The 27,762-nt window shown below is 40.9% G+C and overlaps 3 protein-coding genes and 1 long non-coding RNA gene across 6 annotated transcripts in view; 1 reads left to right on the plus strand and 3 right to left on the minus strand.

Moving 5' to 3' along the window:
* Positions 1-3,140: 3,140 nt before the first annotated feature.
* On the minus strand, positions 3,141-7,212 carry LOC117248138 (caspase-14-like). The gene is made up of 6 exons (XM_033612881.2): positions 7,043-7,212; positions 6,788-6,943; positions 5,787-6,012; positions 3,792-3,950; positions 3,604-3,713; positions 3,141-3,512 (listed from the first exon to the last, which is right to left on the minus strand). The coding sequence occupies exons 1-6, from the start codon at positions 7,061-7,063 to the stop codon at positions 3,306-3,308; spliced, it is 879 nt and encodes a 292-aa protein (XP_033468772.1). The 5' UTR covers positions 7,064-7,212; the 3' UTR covers positions 3,141-3,305.
* A 3,292-nt stretch (positions 7,213-10,504) lies between these two features.
* On the plus strand, positions 10,505-16,275 carry LOC117248661 (caspase-14-like). Its single transcript, XM_033613873.2, has 6 exons — positions 10,505-11,315; positions 13,570-13,731; positions 13,814-14,027; positions 14,163-14,276; positions 14,398-14,507; positions 14,598-16,275. Exons 1-6 carry the CDS (start codon positions 11,025-11,027, stop codon positions 14,775-14,777), a joined length of 1,071 nt encoding a protein of 356 aa, XP_033469764.1. The 5' UTR covers positions 10,505-11,024; the 3' UTR covers positions 14,778-16,275.
* Positions 11,334-13,968, minus strand: LOC144467513 (uncharacterized). Its single transcript, XR_013493695.1, has 3 exons — positions 13,876-13,968; positions 11,734-11,894; positions 11,334-11,656 (listed from the first exon to the last, which is right to left on the minus strand). It is a non-coding gene; the product is annotated as an uncharacterized LOC144467513 (long non-coding RNA).
* A 165-nt stretch (positions 16,276-16,440) lies between the features above and the next one.
* The window catches only part of ugp2b (UDP-glucose pyrophosphorylase 2b), a 47,333-nt gene continuing 36,011 nt past the window's right edge, over positions 16,441-27,762 (minus strand). For all 3 annotated transcript variants that reach the window (XM_033613959.2, XM_033613961.2, XM_033613958.2), the window contains exons 6-10: positions 27,143-27,440; positions 26,491-26,688; positions 20,414-20,656; positions 19,722-19,826; positions 16,441-19,104 (exon numbers count right to left, since the gene is read on the minus strand). In XM_033613959.2, coding sequence (XP_033469850.1) covers positions 18,997-19,104; positions 19,722-19,826; positions 20,414-20,656; positions 26,491-26,688; positions 27,143-27,440 — 952 coding nt within the window. In that variant the 3' untranslated portion in view covers positions 16,441-18,996. The remainder of the gene's footprint in view (positions 19,105-19,721; positions 19,827-20,413; positions 20,657-26,490; positions 26,689-27,142; positions 27,441-27,762) is intronic.

A 27,762-nucleotide genomic window follows, 5' to 3' on the forward strand; every position in this document is an offset into this window, starting at 1 on the left:
AATGACAACTGTCACCAACAAATTAAAACAAACCATCTGCTTTATTGGTAGGTAGGAGTCAACATGAACCTGAGCCCTGAAAAATAGAAATCAAAGCATCTACAACTCATGACAAACTCCGCACGCTGAGGAAGATCACGCAATTTGATTGAAAGCTGGGTAACAGCCATGAAATGGACCTTGTGTTTAGTCTGCTACTGCCCCCATTTACCCTTCACACTACCTTCACAACAACACACACAGACTGAGACAAAATGCTGAGTGCAGAGAAGACAGTCCTGATGTTTTGCACATTATGTGTAAGCACAAATTCTCCCAGCCTCCCGCTGCTGAGTGCACACACAACACATCCTGCATCCTATTAACTCATGAGAACGAGACACACACTTGAACTGTAGAAACTTCCCAGCAGTGAAACAGCTTCGCTGATCAGTCACTTCCAAACTGTCCGCAATACCTTCGTCAGTGTACACAGGAGTGTGTGTGCGCGTGAGTGTGTGCGTGAGAGAGAGAGAGATTGTAATTTATGTGTTCACGATGATTGTATGTGTGCAGTTTTCAGTTTGTGTGTGTTTATCCATCTGTCCAAACACACACACACACACACACAGTATCATTTCCATCACCCTAGTGCTCGGACTGCAACACACTAACTCACCTCAGGGAGAAAACAATGACTTGTGTCACCCCCCAACACACACACACACACACACACACACACACACACACACACACACAGCTAAGGTCTTCTGAGGATACCTCATAAGTACAAAAAAATCTATTCTGGATTTGAAGTCGTGTCTCCTTCACCCAGTTTTTGTTTCGTTTCATGGAGGCATCTCGTCTCTGTGTGTGTGAGTAAGGGCTTCACTCTGTCTCTGTACTGTTATCTCAGCCCTGTTTTAACACAAACACACGTCCGCCTCCCTCCACTCCGCTCTTCTTCTTCTTCTGTCCGGAGTCTCCTTGTGCTTGTAAAGGCGAAAGCAAAGAATGTTTCCAGCAAACACTTTTTTGTAACAACTTTAAACAATAAAGTGTAAAAGTGGCATATTTCACTGTGTGTGGGGCTATGATTTAAAAACAGTTGTGTTTTACAGCTTAGAAATACAGAGAACAAAAATTTAAACACAACATTTTTGTGTGTGTTTGCTACTTTAAAATCTAAGACTTTTGATGCACTCAACAGATATATTTCTCTCAAATCTTGTTCCACAGAGCCCTGTTAGTGAGCACTTCTCCTTTATCAAGATAATCCATCCACCTGACAGGTGTGACATATCAAGACGCTGATTAACCAGCATCGTTACTACACAGGTGTGCCGTGGGATGGTCTGACAAAAGAGAGGTGCTCACGAACACAGAGTTAAACAAATTTGTGACCAAAATTTCTATCAAGTGCATAATAAAGTCTTAGATCCTTATCTTCAACCTGTGAAAATGGGAGCAAAAGCACAAGTGTGAGGTTTAAATTTTTCTTCAGTGTCGTTACCAGAGAGGTGGATATATGTGCAATTATAATAAAAAACATTTGGTCAGTACTTTGTTTTTTATAAGGAAGGAAATGCATTTAACACATTTGTTTGACCTCAAGGATACACACAATAGACCTGTTTCACAGCAGACATTTTGACTTGTCATGGTAGGTAAAACACAGGTGTATTTCATAACATCAGTGATGGCTGCATTCCACTTATGGGGGGCTTTGACAGTGTGCATGCTGCCTCACTGGAATAGCATACTGGGACACTAATTGACATCGTTAATGTCATCAATTTCACCTGTGCTTTTCCCAATATGACTCGTCAAAATGTCTTGTGAAAAAGGTCTATTTGTACGGAAGCATATTGCATTCACTTGACAAATTAAGAAAAATCTGTTTTATTGAGTAATTTTTTCTGTTTTTCTATTTTTTGGTGTAATTTTTTCTGGTTTTTATGGTAATTTTGTTTCTGTTTTTTGTGTTTTTGTTTCTTTTTCAGGGTAATTTTTTCTTTTTCTGAGTATTTGTTTCTGAGTTAGGAGAGCAATAGAACAACAGACTTTCATTCCTTTCTTGAGAGCTTGATATAATGAAAGCAAACATGACCTGCTTGTTTAGTCCAGTTTTACTTTGTTTTGGGTTTGAGACACTAGGAGATACTCTTGTCTTTAAGTCATATAGATGGTGTTATCATTAGTTTGTTGACTTTACGCAGGCACCTTAAGACTTTGCGGTTGTTCAGATGAAAAGCCCATTCAGATCTGCTGGACATTGCAGTGTTTCTCCAGAAACAAAGTAAAACTGGATTAAACTAAACAAGCGGGTCATGTTTGCTTCCATTATATCGAGCTCTCAAGAAAGGAATGAAAGCATTTGTTGTTCTATTGCTCTCTTAACTAAAATACTCAGAAAAACAGAAAAAAATACCCCGAAAACAAAACAAAAAAAACACGAAAAACAGTAACAAAATTACCACGAAAAACAGAAAAATTACACAGAAAAACAGAAAAATAAAAAAATTACTCCGAAAAACAGAAAAAAATACTCAATAAAACAAAAAATTTTTATTTGTCAAGTGAATGCAATACGCTTCGGTAGTGATGAGACACCATTATGAAAGGGACGTAAAACTTCTGACAGAAGTTACAGGACACCTCCAACTGCTAATAGGGTAAGCTATTACTCTTTTATAAATTTTTAATCTGTTGTATATTTGTAAAATTTTCCCAGACCCTAGAAAAACTACATTTATTTTCGTGATGTCTGGAGCTGCAACCATTCGTCGATTGGCAACAGCTGATAATCAAAGAATGCTTCTAGTGGTTTTCTAAGGTGATGCAGGGCAACCACCAGTCTTTCAGAAAGAAGGCTTTCACCCCGTCAAGATAAGGTTCTACAAATCCATGATGTGGGCAGCATGCACTCTTGTCGCCACCCTGTTTCAGGTGTATGTAAGCATACACAAGCCATATGCTCTGATGAAGGTCAACAGACTTTTCGGTCTAAGGGCTACGCTTAAGAATAAAGTGAAACATTGCATAGATGTAAGGGGTGGAAAATCTTTTCTACCGGTAGGAGCCAGACACTTGCTGGTTTCAAGCTTCTTAATGTGAGAGATTTATGATTTTATTTGTCATACATGATAATAAAAACTGAACAGCTTTTGTAATGTTTTATTGACAAAATGATTGATCGAGAAATATAAGGCAGATTAATCAATAATGTAAATCAGTATTTACAGTCATAACAATGTAATCTCATTGAAAAGTAAGAATAGTAAGAATCTGATTGAGAAACCAGGGCTTTCAATGTTCTTAAAAGGTCAAAATCTAAAAGGAAAGTCAAAGAAAGTGGGTGAGAAAAATTCTGACATCAGAGACGGTAACTGTGATGCGTACATGTCACCGAAACCTGAGCATCTTCTTCTGCCCAAGTAGAGCGCTTTGGTGAGGGTCGACTCAACGGTCATTACGGTCTTTCTGATCCCATTTTCGGTGTAGGTGTCTTCATCAACCATCTTTTTGTTCACCTGTTGAGTAGCAGAGAGACGGTTTCACCCTGTTGTTAAACTGTTCAACACATGATGATTAAAATCCCATAAGGTGCCCCTGCACGTGTACCTTCACAAACAGGTCCCGCAGATGTTCATTCTCTGTGTCAGCTGATGCAAGCACCTCGGCCAGTTTGACGAACATATGTGATCCTGCATTTGTCATCCAGGCCACAAAGTCTGCGAGCAAACAAACACAGCTTTAGGTTTGCTTTTATGTTTTAGTCACTTTAAAAATGATTAATATTTAGATATTACCTGGTTTTGTTGGATAAGCGACAAACATGTGAGGAATCAGTGGTGACCGAAACTTGTTCATGTAGGCTCTGTGACCATATGTTTCCATCTGTGCACTCAACTGAGCCATCAGGTGATAATCTCTCTCTTTATCAGCACACACACCGGGGTCCTCCATGTCTAAAAACAGCAAATTAAACACAGTTTTTACATTTGTTTGAATTGTTTTCTATACCGACATCTGAAACAATCAGCATTTTGTGTTTAATGATGGAGCACTCCCTCATTTTTTTGGTACTTGCTGTCATTTCCCTTTTCCTCAGTTCATTTTAGCTGAATGTCAGGATTCCCCTGAGTTGATTGGAGGGTTATTTAAATCACCTGTTGCACAGGGTGTGCTGCAGCATGACTCCTTATTAAGATTTTAGAGCAGCTCGGTGCATTTCACCTCTCAGCCAGTCAGGGTGTGAAGACGCCCTTTATTAAAAGCTTAAGACAGGTTGAGAATTGTGCATCCAGTGCATTTTGATCCTTCCTTGACCTAATGCTGACTACATGTTCACAGATATTGTTACACAGAAATTCTGCTCTCTAGGTCCTTAAAGTCTTTGTTGTCTTTTACTCTTCTGACTGAGGGTGATTTTGAGCTTTGAGGGAATTTTAAAGCAGTGGTTCCCAACTGGTCGGGTCTCAGGGTCTAGATTTCTGCTTAGTCATTAGTTAAAGGTCCACACAGCTGAATACCTTCAGCGTCATACTTGTGTTTGGCCATGTTGTCAGGCTAGTTTGCTGTCTCTGTCAAGTAGCTGTCTGTTAGTCAGTCACTCTAGAGCAGGAAATGGCACTTTAGAATAAAAGCTTTGTGCTGAAAATCTGCTGTACTTAAAAATAAAGTGTGTTTTATACAAACTAACTTTGACAAGTTCACGTGTCACTTGCGGTCCATTCAGAATGAGCCCAGGACCCACTTTTGGACCACGACCCACCAGTTGGGAACCACTGCTTTAAAGATCACCTTTCCATAAAGTTACATCAGCCCAGTTACCACAGAAAATGTTGACATTGTACGTTTCTGCGAATTGTCTATACTATAATTAGCAGCGTTCACAGACAAACATCTGGACACATTTTCCCCAGAAATACAAAATGCTAACGTTATTAGCACAAGCCTATGGAATTTTACATTGTCTAAATTAGCTTAGCAGCTAGCGATCTTTTCCTCTTCTCATATAAAACCAGGGACAACAGCAACATTTAACAAAGGTAACGTTACATAATTTGGCTCCATTACAACTCATAAGGTTCACTGACAAAACAACTGTCTCATACTTAGCATGTTTTCCAAACAAATACAACATGCTTACGTTATTAGCACAAGCCTATGGCATTTTACCTTATATAAATTAGCCTAGCGACAAGCGGAGATTTTCTCTGTGTCACCAAAACCAGGTGTTTCAAACCACAATATCATCTTAACCTAACCACAACAATGTGTTTTAGTTGCTTAAACATAACCACACTTAAACCATCTCAAGGTGGAGGGGATAGTGGATTGTGAATTATCTAGACAAAATCGCTGCCAAGCTGCAGACCACTGTTGGAGACCAAAAGGTCAACAAAGTTGGCTGGTTTTTACCAAGTTCAGTGACAAAGCTGGGTATTCTAAGCCATAGCATGATCTTTCCTACCCAGAACTATGGGTCTTGTGCCTAAACATAACAGCACATTATCCACAATGTTGTTGAAGCATAAAGTTTCAGTTGCATATTGGTGGATTGCAGAAATTTGCTTCTCCAAGTAAATATTTTTTATATCATGTGGTTGTGAACCAGTTCTCAGGCTGCTCCCTGATCAGCTAAAGTCAGGGGAATCAGTGCCACCACAATGATGTTAACTCAATAATCAACACCAGTCTGTTGAATTACATATAATACTGTGTTGACGTCCCCACTTCACTCAGTTCATGAAAATAACAGTTTGAACCAATTTCATTAGACACAGCTGGATTCTACTCACGTCCCCTGCAGGCATCAAGCATGAAAACCTTTGGTTTGCCCCTCAGCTTGGGGCACTGTTGATCATTGAAACAGTGAATGATTTCGTCCACTTCCAATGTATTTTCCCATGGATCTATGATGACGTTGCGGTTTCCGTGGGAAGAGGTCACCACAAACACACAGCTGATGTCCTCATGACTGCGGTTGATTCTGTCTCTGAAGGATCTCAGTTTATCTCTCATTTCCTGATTCCCCACAAACACCCCCCCCAAAAAAGGAAAGAAATAATAAGGAATTAATAAAACCCTGTGCACATTTATCAATGCACTAAACTTCTAGCTCAAGTAATTTTAATGAAACTGTTTGATATTGCTCCTTTTTGTCCTCAAATTGTCACTTTGAAGAGTCACTGATTTCCTTTGGGTCCCTGTAAAATATTGAGTAATGTTATATAGAATATATACATGCCAGGCCTGGTGTGCATTGTTATAACCTCAGTCATTTAAATAAAATATTAGGATTAAAAACGTGTAGTGTAATTAAAACTTTTTGTGCACACACCAAAGGGCAAGTCAACCTATCAAGGCACACCTGTATTTATATCTGTGCACAATAACCTCTATAACGTGTGTTATCATGACGTTTGTTTTTTTCAACTAATATTAAATAACAATTGACAACCAACTATTACTGATGAAATATTTAACAAAATGATTCAAGAATTAATTTTCAGCTTCTTAAAATTACAAGAAATCACCAATAACACATTCTTTTTATGTGGAAAATAATGTAAGATTTATTTTATTTTATTTTATTTTATAGCTAGAATTTGCCTCTTTATTAGGAAATGGGTGTGCACAACATACTGATACAGTCAATTAAAAATTCATTCATAACTTTTTGTAAAGGCCCAGTTGAATGTTGCAATGATAATGTGCGGTTATCACAACATCCCACGGCACACCTGGATTTGTGTACCGTGTCACACCATTTGAGAACCACTACAGTAGACAGCCATACCTGGACAGATCCGTCAATCACAATTTCAGGCACAAAACCAAAATCGTTGAAAAATGTTTCCATTATCTGAAGGTCTCCGACGGCACCGTCATTTCCCTCCTTCACACACAACATCAGTGCTTCTCGTTTCCCACTCATGTCATATCTCTCCAGACCCTGAAGGACAATAATGAAATGCCTTAGATGGATATCTTTTAGAATTAACACAATCTAGGTTTTATAAAAACAAATCTATAGATTATAAATAAAACTTACCATGTTGAAAGCCTGTGCCATGTCTGCCTGTTAAAGTCAGCACCTTGTGCGTGTATTCACTCTCTGCGCTGTGATTTGACTGATTGTTCTTTCAGGTTGGAGGCACATACGATCACATGTCAGTGTCAGCATCTGGCCATCGGTTTACTGGAAATCTACCATGGAGACAAACTTGTTTGACACCATTTCACAGATGTTTTTACGCTTTTGAATCTCACCGCATCTTGGTTTGTTTGTGATATGAACAGTATCTAGACTGATAAGATTTTCAAAGCACTGAAATGAAACTAACAATTAATGATGGGATACATCTGATGATATTCTGAGGAGGAAGAAGAATTAAAATCAAAATATTACTAAAGTAAAATTAGTAATACAACATAATGTATTTGAAGTACCAAAATTAAAGTGCTCAAAATGTAGAGCGGCTATTGTTAGTGTCGGATCATTATTATAGATTATTATAAAATACTCATTGATATATTATTGGTAGTCTGACATCACTATCAGCAGTGCATCCACAGCCTTCCAAACTGCTACTAATGCCTGTTGATTAATAAATGGTTATCACTGACTATAGTTAAGGTTACGGGACAATAGTTTTCATGGTTTTAAGAAAAACGACGTGAATGTCTCATTTGTAGCTGGTGAGGCCTCTTCTGCCTCATTTGCCTGTTGTCCCAATTAGGGATTAATAAATGTCTTCTCGAAAGTCAACTGAAAGTCATTTTGTATCTATTGCATGCACTAATACACACACACACACACACACACACACACACACACAAAACAAAAAGGGCAAGGGAGATTATATCATAATAAAAGCATGCTGGCTTGGCTTTGTGTGCATGGCCTTCAAGGAAATATTTGTTATCGTCTGCAGAGTTTCCAGGGCTTTCCGTGAAAAGGTGTAAAGAAAAACTGTTTGTCGAGAAAATGATTGTGATTGAAAGGTTAGGTGTGTCAGATTTAGGGGGATGTATTAGCAGAAAATGGAATATAATATAAGTATGTTGTCTTTGGTGTATAATCCCCTGAAAATAAGAATCATTATGCTTTTTTTTTTTTTAATCTCAGAATGAGACTTGTATATTTACATAGGGAGGGGGTTCTTGTCTGTGGAGGTCACCATGTTTCTACCGCAGCCCCAGATCGGACAAACCAAACACTGGCCCTAGAAAAAGCCATTCCCGTTCTTGCGTCGGCCACAGTAATTAGCAGCCCCTCCGCAACGACAGCATCAGAAAAATAAGATTTTAACTTGAAACTGCTTTATTCAGCATTTTTATTGGTTTGAAACACCTGGTCGTGTTTTGGAGATGAGGAGACCTTTGCAGATAATTCAGCCTGAACAATGAACACTTATGAGTGCGTGCATTTTGTTCCCCTGTGCAGTAATCATCTTATTTTACTTCCTGTTTTGCTCATCATGGATTACAGTCATAATTACTACAGCCGCTAGCCGACAGTCTAGATATATCGTTATTGGATTTTAGGATGCATTTACACTGGTGCTATTTGGTCCGCTTTAAACAAACCCTGGTCTGCTTCCACGGATAGTTCGGTTCGTTTGGAGTGGTGTGAACGCTCTTTCGAGCTCACTTGCAAGTGAACCCTGGTGTGATTTGTTTACAGTGGGAAAAACAAACGGACTATCCAGTTAACCAAAGAGAGGAAGTGATGTAGTGTGTAGTGCATTTTGGGTAGTAAAAAAACAAAGCCGGCAGTGAACCGGGGGAAGCAGAGGTAAAAAAAAAAGGAAAAGTTGGAAATCCTTGTGGGCAAACGAGGAGGTGCAGGCGCTTACTGATATATGGTCAGAGGACTGTATAGCGCAGTTGCTTGTGGCCAGTCAGTGAGCTGGGTTTTCTTCTTCCTCATGCTTTTTTTCTTCCTAGTCAGTGGTCGTTTCAGGCAATACCGCCCCCAAACAAGCAGCTGTTGTAACTGCGTGGCGTTGTCCAGGCGGTTGGGTCCGCTTTAAAAAGTGCAGTGTGAAAGTGAACCAAACCAAATGAAGGTGTGAAATTTTTTCTATTGCATTCTCCGCCCAATCCAACCGAGTCCCCCGGACTATCCTCGTGTGAATGCGCCCTACTTAGTTAGTGCTGGCTTCTGCCTGGGTTGTCCGTTGTCGCCCAAACTGTTGGTGCTATTCATGGACAGCATCTTAAGGGGCAGCTGGGGGGAGGAAAGAGTCTAGTTTGGGAACTTCAGAATTGCATCTGTGCTTTTTACAGATGATGTGGTTCTTTTGGCTTACCAAAAAAATTTATCAAAATTGGTAATCTTCTCACCAATGTTGCTGTCCCAAGATGGTCCAAAGAGGCCTACGGGGAAGATGTATATTGAAAAGAAAACTGGACCAAATATTGAGAACAAGGAAGAGGAAAATCGGCCTGACACACGGCAACCAAAAATAGTTAATGTAAAAGAATTTTGTGATTCACCTTGTTTATCTCAAGCTCAGATATAATAGCATAGCAACAAGCAGGAGATCCCCTCTCATTATTATATGGTTGCCTTTTTTTTAAACGACTGTTTAATTTTTATTGGTTGAATATTGACAGCTCTAGGAGTTGACTCATCTACACTACTGGTAAAACTTTAAAATTCACTAACCTGTATTAACAGATTGGCCTGAGGAGGAACTAAAATTGCTATTACTTCCTTGATGAACAGATTCTTATCACCTTTTACAGAACGCACTGGATGCCGTGCCAAAGATAACATATTTCATTGTTGCCAATGCAAACGCATTCTTAACATCGTATTCTGTTGACGTGTTCAGAAAATTCCAAAAGAAGGTTTAAAAGAAACGAGATACTGTTGTTTTGTCCTTGTTTGTGTGCCAGTGGGTGCAACAACATACAACATGTCTTTTAGTTTCATATATTGTACAATCGTGGCGTTGTCATTGTACCCAGATTTAAGGCTTAGTAATACAAGGACAAGCAGATTAGGTCATTTTTCTTCAACAGCACTTTGATTTATGACTCAATTCCTGAAAAACTAATGACACTCCCGTCAGCTGTACTTTCTGTAAGTGCTAATTAGCAAAAAGTTAGCATGCTAAAAGGCTAAAATAAGATGGAGAACATGTAAAACTTATTTTGAACCTTCATAGATTGTAAAAATAATGGACATAGGTACCATGACGTCGCCTATTGGTTAAGGGTCCACCGTTCTGAAGCCTCGGCATTTCAGCCGTAGCCGTCTTGGTTTTTATGGAGCCAGAGGTGACCATGTTTGGACAAGAGGATGAAGCTGTAAAAGAGCGAGGGGTGGATCTGACTGAGAGGCCGAGGTCACTGTCAGCAGACGGCCTGTAACTCAAACTAACTCTAATTAAGCGTAACTTAAAGCCTCAATAAAATGTAAACAGGTATAAAAAGACTCATGAAGGGGGGAATTAGCTACAGAGACCAAAACTGTTTTTTTTTTTTTGTACCAGGCTGCAAACATGTTTATGTAAATTTGGGCATTTCAATATGGGGGTCTTTGGGGATTGACTGGCTTCTGGAGCCAGCCTCAGGTGGCTGCAGTTTTTGGCACTGACCATGTTGGCTTCATTTTTCAGCCCTGGAGAATGCCGTCTCTAAACTACATTAGCATTGTCATCATGAGCATATTCTAGGGGTGTAAGAAAATACCTCACGAAGCTGATAGCATGACTTTTGAGACTTGGTTTAATACTTCATGTGAAAGCACCCATGATGTTTTTAACTCCAATGACGTCATTGGGGTATTGTCATGCTGGAAATTCATTGTGTGGTTGTGTTATCTGTGTGACACATGTATGATAGAGGTGTGAAGAGATAGATGTGATGAGTATCACTTTAAGTTTTACCTGCACTCGTGTGACAGTAGTAGGTGTGGCCTGTGTTGGAGGGAGTATTTAATGCTGACCTTTCAGTTTTGGTGTGCATATGATGAGGATACAGTGCTGTGACTTTATTTTTCCTACAGGTCAGTCTCAAAGATGGCTTATTACTCAAACCAAATCAGCACAAATGCTCGAGTGGCAAGATGGGGATGGTCTGAATACGATGAGAGGCACTACTCACAGGGTGACTGGAACATCCAGCAGCAGAACTATGCAGCCGTGTATGGGGAAGCTGTCGACACTGAAGACTATGTAGCACTAAGTCAAGCCAGTTGCCGTCACACTTTGACAACATATGAAAACTCAACTGACAGATTTATAGAGGAAGCAATGGCTCTGAGCCTTAAAGCACTGGTGATAGATAAACATCAACCACACAACATGATTGTAAGTATCATCCTCTACATGCTAATGTTTTATATCATCAGACTTTGCTGTGTGAAGTGTCACTGACAGTGACACTAAGAAAGAAGTCTGAATATCACCTTTGTTAACTAGATCTTCAATCAAGGCTAAACTCGACCTGGGAACAAATTGTTATCTAGGTGGAAGACATTTTTTAGTCAGACCTGGTGCCTAGATAAGAAGTGGTTATTCTGTGTTACATACTCGAGTGAAACCAAAACATGGGATGGAGATGATGAAAAGATTTATTGTCACAAGAAATTAGAATGGTTGTGATCCGGGCTCTGTGGGATGGAGTGGGATGAAGCTGGCCAGGGATGATCCTAAACACGGAAAAGACAGGTTATCAACACTAAAAAAAAAACACACACAAGGAAAATAGTTATAAAGAAAATCTTACTTGGCTGTGAGGTTAACTACCACTTGGTTGAACAATGATCTGGCGGTGAGTGGTTGAAGAGCTGGAGAAGAAATACTGCAAGTTCACAAGCTGATGATGCAGAGCCGGAAACCAGGGAAACTACAGAGGGGGGTGACGCCCACACCAGCACACAGACAAAACTAGACAGGGGGAGGAAGACATACAGGAACACAGGGAAGGGGAAACACAAGGAAACACTAGTTACAGCAGTGCCGTAACACTCTGTACAATGGGCATTTTTGGTGCATTTAACTTGTCAGTCATAGCTTTCTGTTGTCAGTATTGGCCTTACCCTCATCACCCAACAGGTGACTTTGTCATTTTAATCTGTTATCAATCACTGATTCCTTTTTGTGTTCATTTCTTTTGAGGACATGCAGACAATTCAAAATGAACAACTGTGGTAGTTTTTTAAAGGTCCAGTGTGCAGGATTAAGGGGGATATATTGGCAGAAATGGAATATAATATAATGTGTTTTTAGTGTAGAATCACCTGAAAATAAGAATCATAGTGTTTTTGTCACTGATTCGCTGCATAGGAAGCAGGTCCTCCTTGACAGAGATCACCATGTTGCATCTCCATGTGTCCAAAGTAGCCCAGAATGTTGCTCTAGATAGGGACATATGCGTTTTCGGGATTTCGTGTGTGTTTTCACGTTGGCGCTGTAGTTAGCAGCCCCTCTGTGGCCCAGTCCCAATACACCCCTTAACCCTACCACTTGCCCCTACCCCTCCGTTTTGCGCGTTCACGCATAGGGGTAGGGATGTCCCGATTCTCATTGAGGCAGAGGAGAAGGGCGGAGTGCTAGGGCTATATGGCCCTCCAAACGGAGTTTTTTCAGAGGCACACTTCAAAGCAAGTGCTACGAGAAATCTCCCAGAATGCCTTGCGAATCACCGGCAAGATGGCAGGGAAGACTTCACAGGCAATGAAAGAAAACCATAAATGTAAGTATTTTCTTCGTAACTAAAGATTTAAAGACTATGATAACCATCGGAAATGTCGTTTCAATGTATTATATACATTTGTTCTAACAAACATAACAAAAAAAGAAATCGCTAGTTGTGAGGTTTCCCCGGCAACATACTCGTCGTGTCGTTTTATGACGTCACTGACGACTAATAATGACGTTTCTGGGTATGAAGGGTTGTCCCATTTCATATGGGAATATTTCAACCCCTACCCCTTGTAACTTTGTTGCAAGGGGCAAGGGGCACTCGAAAAAGAGGGGTAAGGGCGAAAATGAGAAATGGGATTGGGCCTGTGATGAGCAGTGTCAGAAAAACACTGATTCTTTTTAACATGAAACTGCTTTATTCAGTGTTTTTACTGGTTTTAATCACTGGGTCCATTTATTTTGGGTAGCAGGACCCCCCTAGACGCCACTGAAGCCCCTTAATTCTTACACGCTGTTCCTTTAAATCCTAAATCCTTTATGTTAAATACATTAAATCAGGGGTTTTCAAAGTTTTTCCCTCAGACAATTGAGACAATGGCTCCACTCAGCATGTATTTGTATGAGTTCTGGCAATTACTGTGACATTGAAGAAAACGTGATGATTCTTGAGCAAGTTCTGGAGTTAGAAGGAGGGACCTTAAACTACGATAAATATGCAGATTTTTGGCAGTAGGTAGTGGATCAATGAAATCCTCTGGAAGCGTAAATCATGCTGAATCTTTTTCTCTGGCTGACCAACAACTGCTGATCTTTTTGACCCCCTCCAGGTGATGCTGTCAAACCCTGTCGTGGTCTAATGTTCACGGTCAAAAAGAGAATGTGATCAATATCATGTCCCCTGTCTTGTTTTTTGCAGGCGTACGAACCTGCATTAGAGTACACATTAGATGGAAAACGAATGGCTCTGATAGTGTGTGACACATCCAGAGACGGATGCCAGCACGACATCCAACGTGTGCTCAAATTCTGTGGCCAGAATGGATTCAGCTGTTATCAGACTGCCCAGTTCACTAAAGCGGTAGGTTAACATTTTCTGCTTTCCCGTTGCTTCAAACTTTTACTGTTTCCTTCTCATGGGTATGACGTTGTTGAATGTAAAGGGGCTGATGGATGATTTGGAGGCCTTTAAGGGAATGCTGAGTGATGATGTCTGCTGCCTCACCATTTTCATCATGGCCCACGGAAGTCTCGGGCACATCAATGTGTCCGACGGCCAGATTGAGCTGCAGAGAATCTTTGAGATGTTTGACAACCGAGGATGCCCAGCACTGCGTGGAAATCCCAAACTGTTTGTGATACAAGCATGTCGAGGAGGTTCGTCACTGATAACACAAAACTTTATGTGACTGTGCCTTGTAATCAGGAGATGTTGATTATTTTCTGACTGGAATTGGACAAATATATATGTATTTACGACATGTGATTTTTTTTTTCTTTTCTTACTTGAAGTCCAGCAGTGTTCAAATAACCCCTGTTTTGATGGAAGCGAGCTGTCAGGTGTAGACCAGGAGCGCCTGTGGCCGGTGGAGTCGGATTCCTTGTTTGTCTATGCAGTGTGTCCAGGTGCTTATTCCCGAGGTTATGAAACCACAGAAAATTAACAAATTGTTAGACACACAAAAAAACAGATATTTAATTGACTGATACATTTGAAGGTTACTTCATCTTTTCCTCTGTAACACAGGGAACCTGGCGATCCGTTACCCCGACACTGGGAGTCCACTGTTTGAGGAGATGAACCATGTCTTCTCTCAATCTGGCTCCGATTATAGCATGCATGATCTCTTCACCATGGTGAGTACCACCACAGGGGCAACACTGAGTGAGTGCATTCAAGAGGAGAGCGGATCAATGACACCTCCTGTGTGTTTTTTACTTTCCCAGGTGAACAGCAGACTGGAAAAGAGAATAGAGAGAGTTGGATACAAAACAGACCGACGACCTTGGCAGATTCCACAGAACCTTGTAATGCCTGGACTGGGACGAAGGAGAGAAGCATCAGGACCAGTGGGTGGCCCACTGCATATTGTTGATCGTCTGACTCAAAAATGGTACCTGAGGTAGCTCACCGGGGAGAGTGCCTACCATTAGAAGGACAGTCCTGGACATTTGAAGTGGGGTTGAATGAGGTACTTATCCATAGTCAGTGTATTACATGCAGTAGATGGCAACATCCAGTTTGGAGGAACAGGCAGGAATACTGCCATGGATTCGAAACAACGCACTGCTGTGGACATGGCCGCAGCAAAATGTATTTTAGCCACCTAAAAAAATCAATATCAGTTTAATTGTGTGCTACATTGGGAATATTTTCACTGCTTTACCTTGCTGGGAAACAGACATTTCTTACAGAACTGCAGTTACATCACTCTCTTCGCAGCCAGACTCCACTGAGAAAAACAGTAATTTAACATCACTGAACACGGGAGCTGCTGGTCTACAGCTGCCTCAATTAAGAAGTTAGTTTGTGTTATTGTGTGACTTTGGCATTTAATCGGGTTGGTTTCAGATTCACCAAAGTCACACAATAACACAAGCTAACTAAGTGATAGAGGCAGCAGTAGACCAGCAGCTCCTGTGTTTAGTGAGCTAAAATTCCTGTTTTTCTCAGTGGAGTCTGGCGATTTTGACAAGAGCATAGATTGGGAATGGGCTGTCTGACAGAAGGTTAAAGCAATCCTCATCTAGCCAGATGCCAAGATATTTGTACTCTGTGACTCTCTCGATTTCTGAGCCAGTTTTGGTGTATAAATGCACACTATTGAAATCAATGTTTTTGGCTCAGGTAAACAACACGTATTTTGGCTTATTTGCATTAAAAAGTAGTTTATGTTTGATTAGAGATTCTTGAAAAGAATTAAAAGCAGTTTGCAAGTTATTGATGGCTGTCTGAACAGAATCTGCAGTACAATATAAAATTGTGTCATCTGCATAAAAATGGGCATGACAACCAATTAAAGAAGGAATAATATCATTAATATAGACAGTAAAAAGCAATGGACCCAAAACAGACCCTTGAGGTACACCTCCACTAACTGACAAAAAATCAGATTTTGTATGGCCAAGCTTAACACATGGACACCTGTCAGTCAAGTAGCTCTGAAACCATGCACGTGCATTTTCATCCAACCCCACTGCATCTAATTTTCTCAAGAGCAAGTGATGATTGACTGTATCAAATGCTTTAGACGGATCTATTAAAAGAGCAGTGCAGTGATATCTTCTGTCTAATGCAGTATGTAGTATCTTCTGTCTAATTGATTGGCTAATAGTCAGCTGATTGGTTGAAGTGGAGGGAGTGGGATGAAGAGAGAATTGTGAATGGATATAACATAAAGAAAGTTTTCCTGATTGAACTTACACTGAGCTTTGTTTATCTGAGAGATGTATAGAACCTCTTTCTGTATGATAAAAAAGGTGGTGTGACACATGCCAGTACTACTTCAAGGTGTTTTTTGGCTGTGGGCTGGGGGAATGTATGTCTATAGATTTTACCGTTGCCATTTTTAATGACAGTATGTACAAAGACATGATGTCCAATAAACTACAGCTTTGACCTGTACTTTATGTCTTGTGTTTGGAGGAATTTACAAAGTGTAAAGAGGGTTATATGCACAGATATCCAATATGACACCCCTGAGTGCCACTGGGTCGACTTCCTGTTCTGGATGAGGTCACTGATGAATGAAGTGATTGTGGGTGTAGCGACACAACATATGACACATGCTCATTATTTCATATTGCACTTTATTCAGCTCTGAGGAGGCAGAACTGAGCCGGGCAGAGACCTCGACACCGTCACAGATAAACACTTATTGCTTTCAGGCTTCCGGTCTGCGAGTGTCAGACCCATCTCAAGTATTCTCACACTGAAACTCTGTGTTTTAAAAATGTCTGAATCTGTGAGTGTATGTGTGTGTGTAAACCGATGCTGCAGGAAGTGTTGCACCTCCTGTGAAGAGATAACGCTGAGTGATGTGATGGACAGAGGAGACAGGAGAGATTTGACAGCGTAATGGAGGCATACAACATTAAGGTCATAATGTGAGCAAACATACTGGATAAAAACAAAAATAATGCACAATATCGTGGTATAACTCATCATCTATATCACACAGGGACTGTACAGATAAAGGCCTTCACTTTAACATGATATATCACTTATTACATGTCATTTCAGGGCATTGCAATCGTGCCTGGATCGTTACAGTCTTGAAAAAGCTCCAGGGTACCAAACAAGTTGTTTACATGTTAGTTTCTCTTCTATGGCACAAACATCTGAGAGCTTTGGGATGAAGATGAGGTTAGCCTGGACTCTGGAGGTGTAACTACATCTAGTGGAGGTATGTTCAACACTATTAAGTAGAAGTCGTAGCTGTCATTGCTCTGGAAGAAAACCTCACATGAGATGGGATTTCTGACTGGTTCCACAAATTCATAATTTACTGTTATCCAGTAAAATTAACTTGAAGCTGCTCTGATTAAAAATATGTATTTTAATACAATAAATCAAATGATGGATTTGAAAGGTGTCACTTACATAGACAACCCCACAGATTTGGTTTTCTGGGCTGCAACGTTACTGCTTTAAGTTCAGCCCGGTCACCAGGAGGTAATGTTCACATTGTTTGTTTTTGCAAACCACAGATCTGTTATCTTTGTATGTTTCAAACGTAGCATATAAATGTTGTAAAGTGATGTAGTAAATGGGCTAATTCTGTCATCAGGAGGTAAAGGGGACGGTGTATGGAGGGACTGAGGCCTAGACAACTGAGACAAACAAACAGCCTTCACAGCGTTTCAACCAGCGTTTGTGGCACTGATATTGGGTGTTTTTTACTGACAAGTTGCAGCATTTCCCATCGACGTTTCACAGCTGCCAAGTTGCAAACTACTGTTCAACACCAGCAAACATCAGTTGTGTTTTGGCAACCCCTTGCTGTGTTTCTACCAGTGTTTGAGCCACTGACCCTGGGTGTTTGTCACTGACACACTGCTTCATTCCCCAGTGGCATCTGAGCCACCGTTCTAGCGGCTTTAGTGCCATCAACTGTAGGTGTTTTCAGACAAAACATGATCTTTTACTCACCATAACCGAGCATTTTTTGGGTCTAAACCTAATCATGCCTTCACCACGGCATTGTTTCGTAAAATTTCCAACATATCCGTTCCAAATAATGTACAAATGTAATGTATCTGTGGTTTGCAGCAACGTAAAATGCCAACATTTAATCTGGCAGTTGGCTTAGTTTCACCACTCTCATCATCAGCATCATTTTCAGATGCAGCTGTTTACAGAAAATGCTTGTTAGTGTACTAATTCTTCAGTCACTTAGCCATTAAACATTACAGAAGAAAAGGGCACAGCGACATTACATAATATAGACCGTCAAACCTCGAACGAATGACAACCATGTAGAAGTACAGCATTTATGTAGATAAGTCATCTGATTCCACTTTAAGACTTACTCATTTTATTTTTCATTTAACCTATCACAGGGCAGTACGGTGGCTCAGTGAAGGGTTTCAATCTTTCTGTAACACTGACTTGGATACTTCCTGAAAAGTTCCTGTGAGCTAGAACAGGCTCCAGTCCCGGGTGTAAGTGATGGATAAACTAAAATACAGCTGCACATTATTTCAGTCTTGAACGTATCTTGTCACAGCTGAATTGTGGAACCATGTGAGGTCTTTGTGCTTCAAATAAACGGTCCAAACTTCTCCATAACTTCATGACTTCACCTCTCTATGTAAGTACACCATGTGATTACATTAGCAGTGCTGTAAGAGCACACAGACGATGATGATGATATTTAAATAATCAGGTTTCTTCTTTGATGCTTAGTCCCATTATTATTATTATTATTACTATTATTATTATTGTATCTATTTTGTGTCTGTTTTGGCAGGAAGAATAAATCACTACAGTTAAAAAATAAAATAATCTGATTTGTCTTTCTCTCTAGCATGGATATAAGTCAGTGTTTAACAGGACAGCTCTAAGTAGCTCATTGTGAACACTATTAAAGGTTTATATTCTGTAATAAACAGCCTGCAGAGGGCAGTATATCCCAGCTACAAAAACTATCATCCATGTACACTACATATGTCCTGAAACTGCAGAGTAGGACTGCACATGCAATCACACACACCCTTTAGGGAAAAGCCACTTTCTCTCACAACATGTTAAAATATGACAAACAGGTCACATGACTGGGATTAAGTTGACTATGTCACATGATGAGGGCGGGTTCTGAGTATGTGTTTGTGTGTGTAAAAGGCGTCAGTGGTCCATGATGCGGAGGTTGCCAGATACGATTTTGTTCTCCAGCATGGAGCCGGCTGGAATATCAATCCGATCTCCGTGGTTGGCGATGATGATGACAGTGCCCTGTGAGGAGGGAGAGCGATCAGTTTTTTGTTAGTCAGGGACAGAGAGGGTGGCAGGATTTAATTAAAGCAATAAATCAATGACAGCCACCTGCCAGCAGCACCAGTTACTTTCAAAGACTTTAACACTGAAGTTTCTGTTTTATCATTGTTAAAAACGAACATGACCTGAGGGAGGAAACCAGATTACAATCTCTCAGGATTACACGTCCTTTACAAGTAAAGGTCAGTAAAATTTAAAGATTTATCTCTGTAATGTGGCACCTTGAGATGCCCCGAGTGTATCTTCACACTTTATCTCCACCGCATCAATTAATATGGAAACTAAAAAGCTGCAGGTTGGACATTACTCATGGTTTGTGGCCTTTTTAATACCCACACTGCATCTCTGTGTGGTCACCAGAATAAATAACGCTGTAGTCTTTCTGGGCTGTCACACTCCACCAAAGAGACTTCTGCTCATTTAGATTAAATACATATTCAATTTGTGCTATTTATGCCTTTGAAACCTTTTATAACCAAATCTTATGTCACATGAAAGTTTATGATGTTGTTTGTTTTAACACAATACAACAGCCTCCTATTTAGTAAAACTTAATGTGAGCAAGGATGTTTTACCTTGAGTGAAACGTTTTTCCCGAGGGTGACGTCTCCAGACACCGTCAGGTGGTCGAGCTCCAGCATGTCGGGGATACTCTCGAAGCGGGTCAAGTACTCTTGAACCTGAACACAGACGCACACAGGAGGACATACAAAACTTTTAAACCCACTGAATCATATTTTAAATCTAATTAAGATCCAAGTTAATCTGACAACACCAAATAATAACATCCTGCCCTCATTTTATTTTTAGGCCCCAGAAATATAAACTTTCATCCAGGGCCAGGTTGTGGAGGCAACAGGCCGAGCAAAGCGCCCCAGACGTCCCTCTCTCCAGCAACACTTTCCAGCTCCTCCTGGGGGACCGCTAAGCGTTCCCAGGTCAAATGAGATATGTAATCCTTCCAGCGTGTTCTGGGTCTGCCCCGGGGCCTCCTACCAGTGGGACGTGCTCGGAACACCTCTAACAGGAGGCGCCCACCTCAACTAACCTCTTTCAATTGGGTCAGTTGAGGTGGGCGAGAGATATTATCTCGTAATTACGAGATATTTTCAGTTGAGACAGTGATGATTTTGACAAGAAGGTACACAGCACCATAAATCATCCCACAACTTTCCATACAGCAGAATACAGTGACCAAGCTCACTCAGTCATCATCGTGTACAGAGTGAGAAGCTGCTTTTACATGTTTTCTTTAAATCATAATCACCTTGGTGAAGGAGCTGCCCAGTTTGACATGTGGCGTTGTTGGGAACTCCCTCTTGGGGCTCATGGTGAGAGAGCCGGCGTCCAGGCTGTACAAGTTGGACATGACCAGCAGCAGGTCCGACGTGGTCTTTACAGGCAGGAAGCGGCTGCGAGGCACGTTGATGCCCATGGCGTTGTCGAAGCATTTGATGGCAGCACCAACCGCTGTCTCCAGCTGGATGACATTCTGCCCACCATCAAGCGTCTGATGGGAACCAAAAGAAGAGAAGAGACATATTGGTTGTAGCAGGAAAAGAAACTTGATTCTTTTAAATGCTTCTTTCCAGAAACACGAAGAACAACAAGTGTTTGCAATTAGTGCTCTGATTCACATCGCCGAGAGGACGTTCCTGTTCTCTCTATTTTCTCTCCATCTCTCACTGCGCTAATGAACCGTAAGGAGCCAAAATAACCCAAAACAAACACAAACCACAAGTCTCCTAAAAGCCAACAGAATATTTAGGTCAGTTTCTAAATTAAACATTTAAATCATCTTACATAAAGAGCTGACTCATGTTGTTACACAGCTCTACACCCATACATATTATTAGACACATCTGCAATGTAAGTTTTGCACAACCTGCCCTGGTAATACTGTAATTTACTGCACAGTCATGCTAACAAAATAAATAAAAACGTAAAATTGTTATGCAGCATCTAGCAAGTTAAACTAAGATGCTAAACATTATACCTGCATGTTAGCATTGTCACAGTGCACAGTTAGCATGCTAATGTTAGCTTAAAGCACTGCTGTGTCTAAGTACAGCCTCACAGAGCTGCTCACATCCCTGTAGACTCTTCAGGGTGAAATGAAAAATGCCTATTTAAGATCACAGCACCGGCCATATTGTGCTCCTTATTAACAATATAGTCCCCACCCCCGCAAAAATGTGATTTCTTTGTGTTCTTATCAGGCGTGTAGCACCAAATTCCAGGCCCTATGCATAAACAGTCTCTGAGCGCCCCCCTGTGCTTCCTATCTTAATCCTTGTCTCTCTTAAGTACCTTTGATTTTTTTTTCTTACAAAGTCAGTTTGCGTTCTCTCCCTTTCTTTTCTTCTTTGGATCCCTGATTTCACTTTCATGGGGAAACACATGATGCTGTACGTCTGTGCTCCAGCAGCACAAGTAGTCACTCGGCTTTAGCTACGTTTAGAGACAAAACTAAATCATTTATCATCTTTAAGGGGTAAGAGGGGCCTCCACTTTTTACATACAAAGGTTAAGTCTTACACCGATTTATTCAGCCAATTTTAATTTACAGCAAGGTGGAGCAGTGGTTAGCAATGGCGCCTCACAGCAAGAGGGTTCAGAGTTTGAATCCATCTGCCGGCTCTGTGCAGAGTTTGCATGTTCTCCCCGTGTCAGCGTGGGTTTCCTCCAGGTGCTCCAGCTTCCTCCCACAGTCCAAAGACTTGCAGGTTAATTGGTGACTCTAAGTTGTCCGTAGGTGTGAGTGTGAATGGTTGTCTGTCTCTATGTGTCAGTCCTGTGATAGTCTGGTCCAGGGTGTTCCCTGTCTCTCGCCCAATGTCAGCTGGGATAGGCTCCAGCACACCTATGACCCTGTACCAGGATAAGCAGTTACGGAAAATAAATAAATACATTTTAATTTAGTAAAGGCAGGGATTACTTAAAAATGAAATTAAACCAATATCCAATATACCGTGGTTACAGCTAGAATTAATTCACTTTGAATAGAGTGGTACCTGTGACAGCTCCAGATTATATTTAAGGCATTTTATAGTGGACTGCCTCAGCAACCAACATTACACGGACTTCATCTCATCTCTCCCAGACAACTATCCCATCAGTGCCATGGATGTACAAAGAGAATGTTACACTGTCGGGGTCTCACTGTTATGACATGCTCACTCTTTAACTATAAAATCAAAATGCTTCCTTGGTTATATCCCACCTGCCTGTCCTATTATACTAAGAAATATGTCACAATACTGAAGCTTTCAAAATGCTGTTGCATCTTGACTTTAGGAGGTGAAATGTTTCCCGAGGCCACAGAACTGAACACGATGAACTAAAATTAGACTGAAAGGTTCCACAGTATAATAATATAATACAATGATCTGAATCTCAGGTATATCTACCAGAAGCAGTTATGTAACATTCACCACTTCATGGATGCTTTTATCTTGAGAGCCTCTCAGTACCATGAGTGCTCACAGTTTTCACATGCATGGGGCCACAGCGCTGTGTAACAGAAACGGGCCCCCAGATTTAGTGCTGCACTCTTACCTAGATGGGAACACACACTTATGTAAAGCCACACAGCTCTGCACAGTTATCACCAGTTACATAACAGTTGCTGTGTCACGGTGTGTGATCAGCCACGAGCTGGAAAATTACATCTATAGGCCGAAAGCAATAATCAGGAATGGGGCTCGGGTTCAGCAGTGAATTTATTACGCTGGTTGCGGATTTGCATACCCCGAGGCAGGGGGTGAACAGAGGCACAGCGTGTTGCCTCTGAGTGAGCACAACCAAAATAACATCAAGTCACATCACATCAAATTTGTTTGCTTTGGAGGGCAGTAAAGGATAAACATGCGCGGGGAAGACACGGAGCCTTAAAAACTGTGCTTGAGCAAATCATGCTAATCCAGCATTTACTCAGAGCATTCCTTCATCGGAATTCAAGCAGCTACATTTCTGCTGCCTCAATTTACTTTAATTTATTCGAAAAACTCTTTGCTTTATTAAAAAGTGGTTGAAAATTAACTATATGCAAATGTGTGAGCTGGAGGTGGACAAACAAGCTCAGCAAGAGCAGCAGAGTGAAAATGAAAAATGCATTTTATAGTCACAGAGGTGGCCTTTGAAGTAACATTTTTGTAGAGGAAATAACACTTTAATATTAATCTTTGTCTCTCTAACGCCAGCACACACACAAAAACACACTCCCACTAAAGACAAACACACACACAAACACAGAGCTTTAACTGGAGTCCAAGTTGGGCAGATGAGCCACTGGAGAGGAGACCAGAAAACTGGATTGGTTTGAAGCTCCTTTTCTCTCCTTTGTATGCAAAAACCTCGCATGACAACAAACGACTCAGAGAGTCGAGCCGTGCAGGACGGCGGAAACACAGAGAGGCTCTAAAATATGGGTTTCCTCGGGACGCTTGGGTTTCTTTTTGCAAGATATGATTTATTCAGAAGCGGTGGTCTCGGTGGAGGAGAGTGTGCAGAAATCTCTCTGCTCTGCTGTTCACGGTGATGCTTTCAAATGCGATGGGATGGACGTGGTAAAACGGCACAGATGATATTATTCTGTTGGCTGGTTATTGAAAGTGAATTGTTTCATCTGAGCATCCATTGCAAAGTGAAGTCATCCTGGTGGGGACTGTCTTTGAATTGGCCCCCTCAAGGTTTCCAACAGCAGAGTAATAAAGGACATTTATGAGTCATTTCACTCTGATGGGCTCAAAGAAAAGGAAACATAAGGACTAGAGCGTCCTGCAAGGCAGCACAGTTCAGGAGACTGATGTTATTCCTCTGATGTAGAAAAGCTTGTGCTGTCTCAGTTGTGTCTCTCTCTTGCACCTCATGTACATTTCTATTCTGTACGACAACTGCGATCTCCCAAAACCCCCTGTTTGCTCTAAACTACAGTCCCCACAATTTAGGGACTCTGGGGGATGGAAACAGGAAGTACTTGTTTACATGTTGGCAAACTGGCACCATTAAAAGAACGTCGAATTCACTATTAGCAGGTCCAGTTTGCAGTGTACCAGTGGTTGTACAGACAACTATCACTGTCACTGTGATACTAAAGAAAACCTAAAAAACGTGAAGATTCTTATGCATGTTCTGGAGTTATAAGGAGCATATTCTCTGTGTTATTTCTAAGCGGATTTACGGGAAGTCCCACTGGATCAAAAAACATGTGTATCATGTCTGCGTTTCCAGATTTGACTGAACCTCTGTACTAGAGGATTTATTTTGCTGTTGACTAAACAGTGCTAAGACTTATGTTAGTTGTCCTTATGGATGCTGTTGTAAAACTGTGTTAATCAGGATTAGTCACCAAAATCTTCAAAATCGAGCAGTGGCCATCATGTTTCAACAGCAATGATGGCCATGTGTGATAGATGCCAGTCTTCAGAAGTAACTTTGGTCTGTTTTTTTATCGTCTTCACCTCTAATCGTGGATCAAATCCTTTACTAATCTTCCTAAGCTTAACACTTAAGAAAAGGTCTTTCTTATTCCCTCATCTCGGCAAGACAAAATTGTAATAATACATGTTGGAAGAAAACTACTGTCCCAACAATTAAGATAAGGCTGGGCGATTTAAGTAGTAGCACAAATTTAGAGGAGATTCAATATGCTTTTTCAATTTGAAAATTAGAAGACATTCTACATTTTACACCTTTGTCATATTTCACTGTGTAGAATCATATTTATATATATGGGTGAAAGATATACAGAGAAATGAGATTATTACAGTGACAGGGTGAGATTATCTATGCTCTTTTTTGCTTTACTTAATCTACTTGTCCTTCAGTTTGTTTTGTTGTTTTTACTGTTCCTTTAGATTCATGAGTAAGTTTCATCTTTTCATTTTATCTAACTATGAAGTGAGGAATCTCTGTCTGTCTGTATCTGTGTATCACTGTGTGTCCTTTGCACCTCTTGGACTGTTTATCTGATCTGCTTTACACTTGGCAGGTGTATTGCTTGGGACCCAAGGATGTGCAGTGTCAGATTTGGTGCCATTTGGACACACAACACCTTCAGCATTATTAAAGTTTAAGTACAGAGGCGTGCAGTGCTCTGTGGCTCTGCGCAGCAGCGGGGGCGGGGCTTCAGCTGGGTGTCTACAGGTATCAGACTGTTAGATTTAATGCTTTTTAAAACCTGTTCAAGACACCTTTTAACCATATTTAGGACAGATTTTTGGACAAATCATGTTTTACTTATTTAAGCATTGCAGGTAAGCATCGCAGACAAGTAGTATATGTAAGTGTTGTATAGGAATATGGTTATTAGAGTTAAGTCAATCTACATTTTGCCTACAGATAAGTGCAAGTATGAAGTAAAATGACAGTATTATAGTTTTCAAAGATTTATAACATCAGAAATGTCAGATAAAATGTCTGTAGTAGTTAAGACCTTGTTATAACATTGAATTTATGACATTTTAATATAGGACTTTTTAAGGACCTGTAGACACCCTGTTCAGGGTTCTGCAGAGTCGAGCATGACATCGCAGGGGTCCAGAATGGTGTGCAAGATTAACTGAACTGGTGATAGAGACAGATGTGTCATATGTGTGGCCTTTGATGATTTGTCACCTAACCAGGAAATAAACATTTTGATTTCTTTGCCTCTCTGTCATATTCATTTGTAGGTATCTTTTGAAACATAATGATAGGAACAGTTTGCTGGACATTAATTTTGATCACAACAGAAATACATGAACATATTAGCCGTCTTCATTTCAAAAAAATTGTAGCGTCCCTTAACAATGAGGCTACGGGCATGAACTTCTTTTGCTGGCTTTTTATTCCTTAATTTAAGCACAGGCTTCTGTGGGTCAAAGCCAGCGCCAAAACAACATACCTGTCTGCTTTACAAGGTGTTCTCTGCATTTGAGGCTACGTCAACAAATACTGCTTCTCGCCTTACACACACATGAACGAGCAGGAAAAACAACCACCTTCTGTCTTCAAGCCTCTGCCAATCACAGGTGGTATCTCACACAGATCACTGTCATAGGTGCGAGTATTGACTAACAGGCTTTACAGCGTCTAAAAACACACAACTTTGCTGGGAGCAACAAGTTCACTGACATCACGAAAACTCACTAACTGCCATAGAGATAGAGATATCAAACAAAGATGAGAAGCAGGAGAGAATGATTCCCAGTACTAGTAACTGTTTAACTGAGCAACAGCTGGATCAAGCTATTCAATAAAAACCTGAATTGTTCTATAACTTGGTGTTGACTATGTGTGAGACATGTGTGTACTGTGTGTTATTTCCTCTTGACTGTATCTTTCAGTTTCCTCTTCACTCACCTTGGGGTTGACTATGATCTCCATGTCCATCGCCTTCTGCTCCTGCAGCCTCTTGATGGCAGCCAGAGAGATCCACAGGTTGTTGGTGTTGAAGATCTTGAACTTGGAAACTGATTTGAATTCGTCCACGTGGGCCTTGGGCACCTGGGCGATCTCCAGCAGACGCAGTTTGCCTTCATACTGGATCAGCGTGCCACCCTGGAAATCAGAGTCTGCTATTTTACAACATGTTCTCATGATTTATGTGTTGGATGGACTCCAGGGTGAAACAGAAACTTTCCTTCTTTTCCCTGAGAGATATATTTTTTATAATGCCACTGCATTTTTATTGATAATGATTGCCAAAAGGTTTCTGTACAGTGTTAAAGTTTGGTTGGAGTTTCTTTATTTTCCATCCTGCTGGAACCAAAAGCAAAGCAATCCCCAGGATAACAGCTGGGATGTCCAGAGCTTCAAAGCTTCATTCATAACGTTGTCTGTTTAATCTGCTGCTATACTGTGATTTGTTGGCATGTGCACAAAGACGTCTTATGTCTACAGAGGAACAAATAATGCTGTGAAAACTCATACGTACAATAAGGCCAGAACATCACACACACACACAGCAACTCTGTGACAGTATGAATATATACAAAGCTTCTCCTCCTCATACCTTGACGTCAGCGCGCGTCTTATCTGTCACCTCCATGATGAACTCGCAGCGCTTGCCATTTGGCTGGCTGACCAGGTGGTTCAGGATGTGGAGGTCGACGGTGGCTCCCAGGTTGTCGATGTTAGAGACAAAGATGTACTCCTTGCCCTGCGTGATCAGCTGGTCCAGCAGGCCCGAGTTGTAGAAGCTGGCATAAATGTCGCCGTGCCCCGGAGGGTACCAGCCTTCTGCGCTCTGCCCAGTCATGCTCAGGTCTGTGGACACGGGGAGGAGGGACTCTTTATTGATGCGAGGGTACCTGGACAGAGGAGAAAACGATTAAACATCATGTTTGGTTTGCCTCAAGAAAATGCCCTCTTTTTGCTTAATCCCTTCTAAAAATTGTTCAGCTGCAATTACAACAACTATCAGTGTAAAGTTAACCAGAAATCTGAGTTTAAAGTTGGAGTTTAAAAGCTTGGAGCAATTGAGAGGACTTTAATCTTGATCTAAAGAGGACTAAACTTAACTTAAACTGCAGTTATATATTATTTTGGCCACTTGGGGGCAGTGCACCAAGCTGTTAACACAACATTTATATTGTATCATGTTACACAGTAATTATGGCGAACACCTTAGCA

The sequence above is a fragment of the Epinephelus lanceolatus genome, chromosome 17 (assembly GCF_041903045.1).
Source record: "Epinephelus lanceolatus isolate andai-2023 chromosome 17, ASM4190304v1, whole genome shotgun sequence".
In the NCBI taxonomy this organism is placed as follows: domain Eukaryota; kingdom Metazoa; phylum Chordata; class Actinopteri; order Perciformes; family Serranidae; genus Epinephelus; species Epinephelus lanceolatus.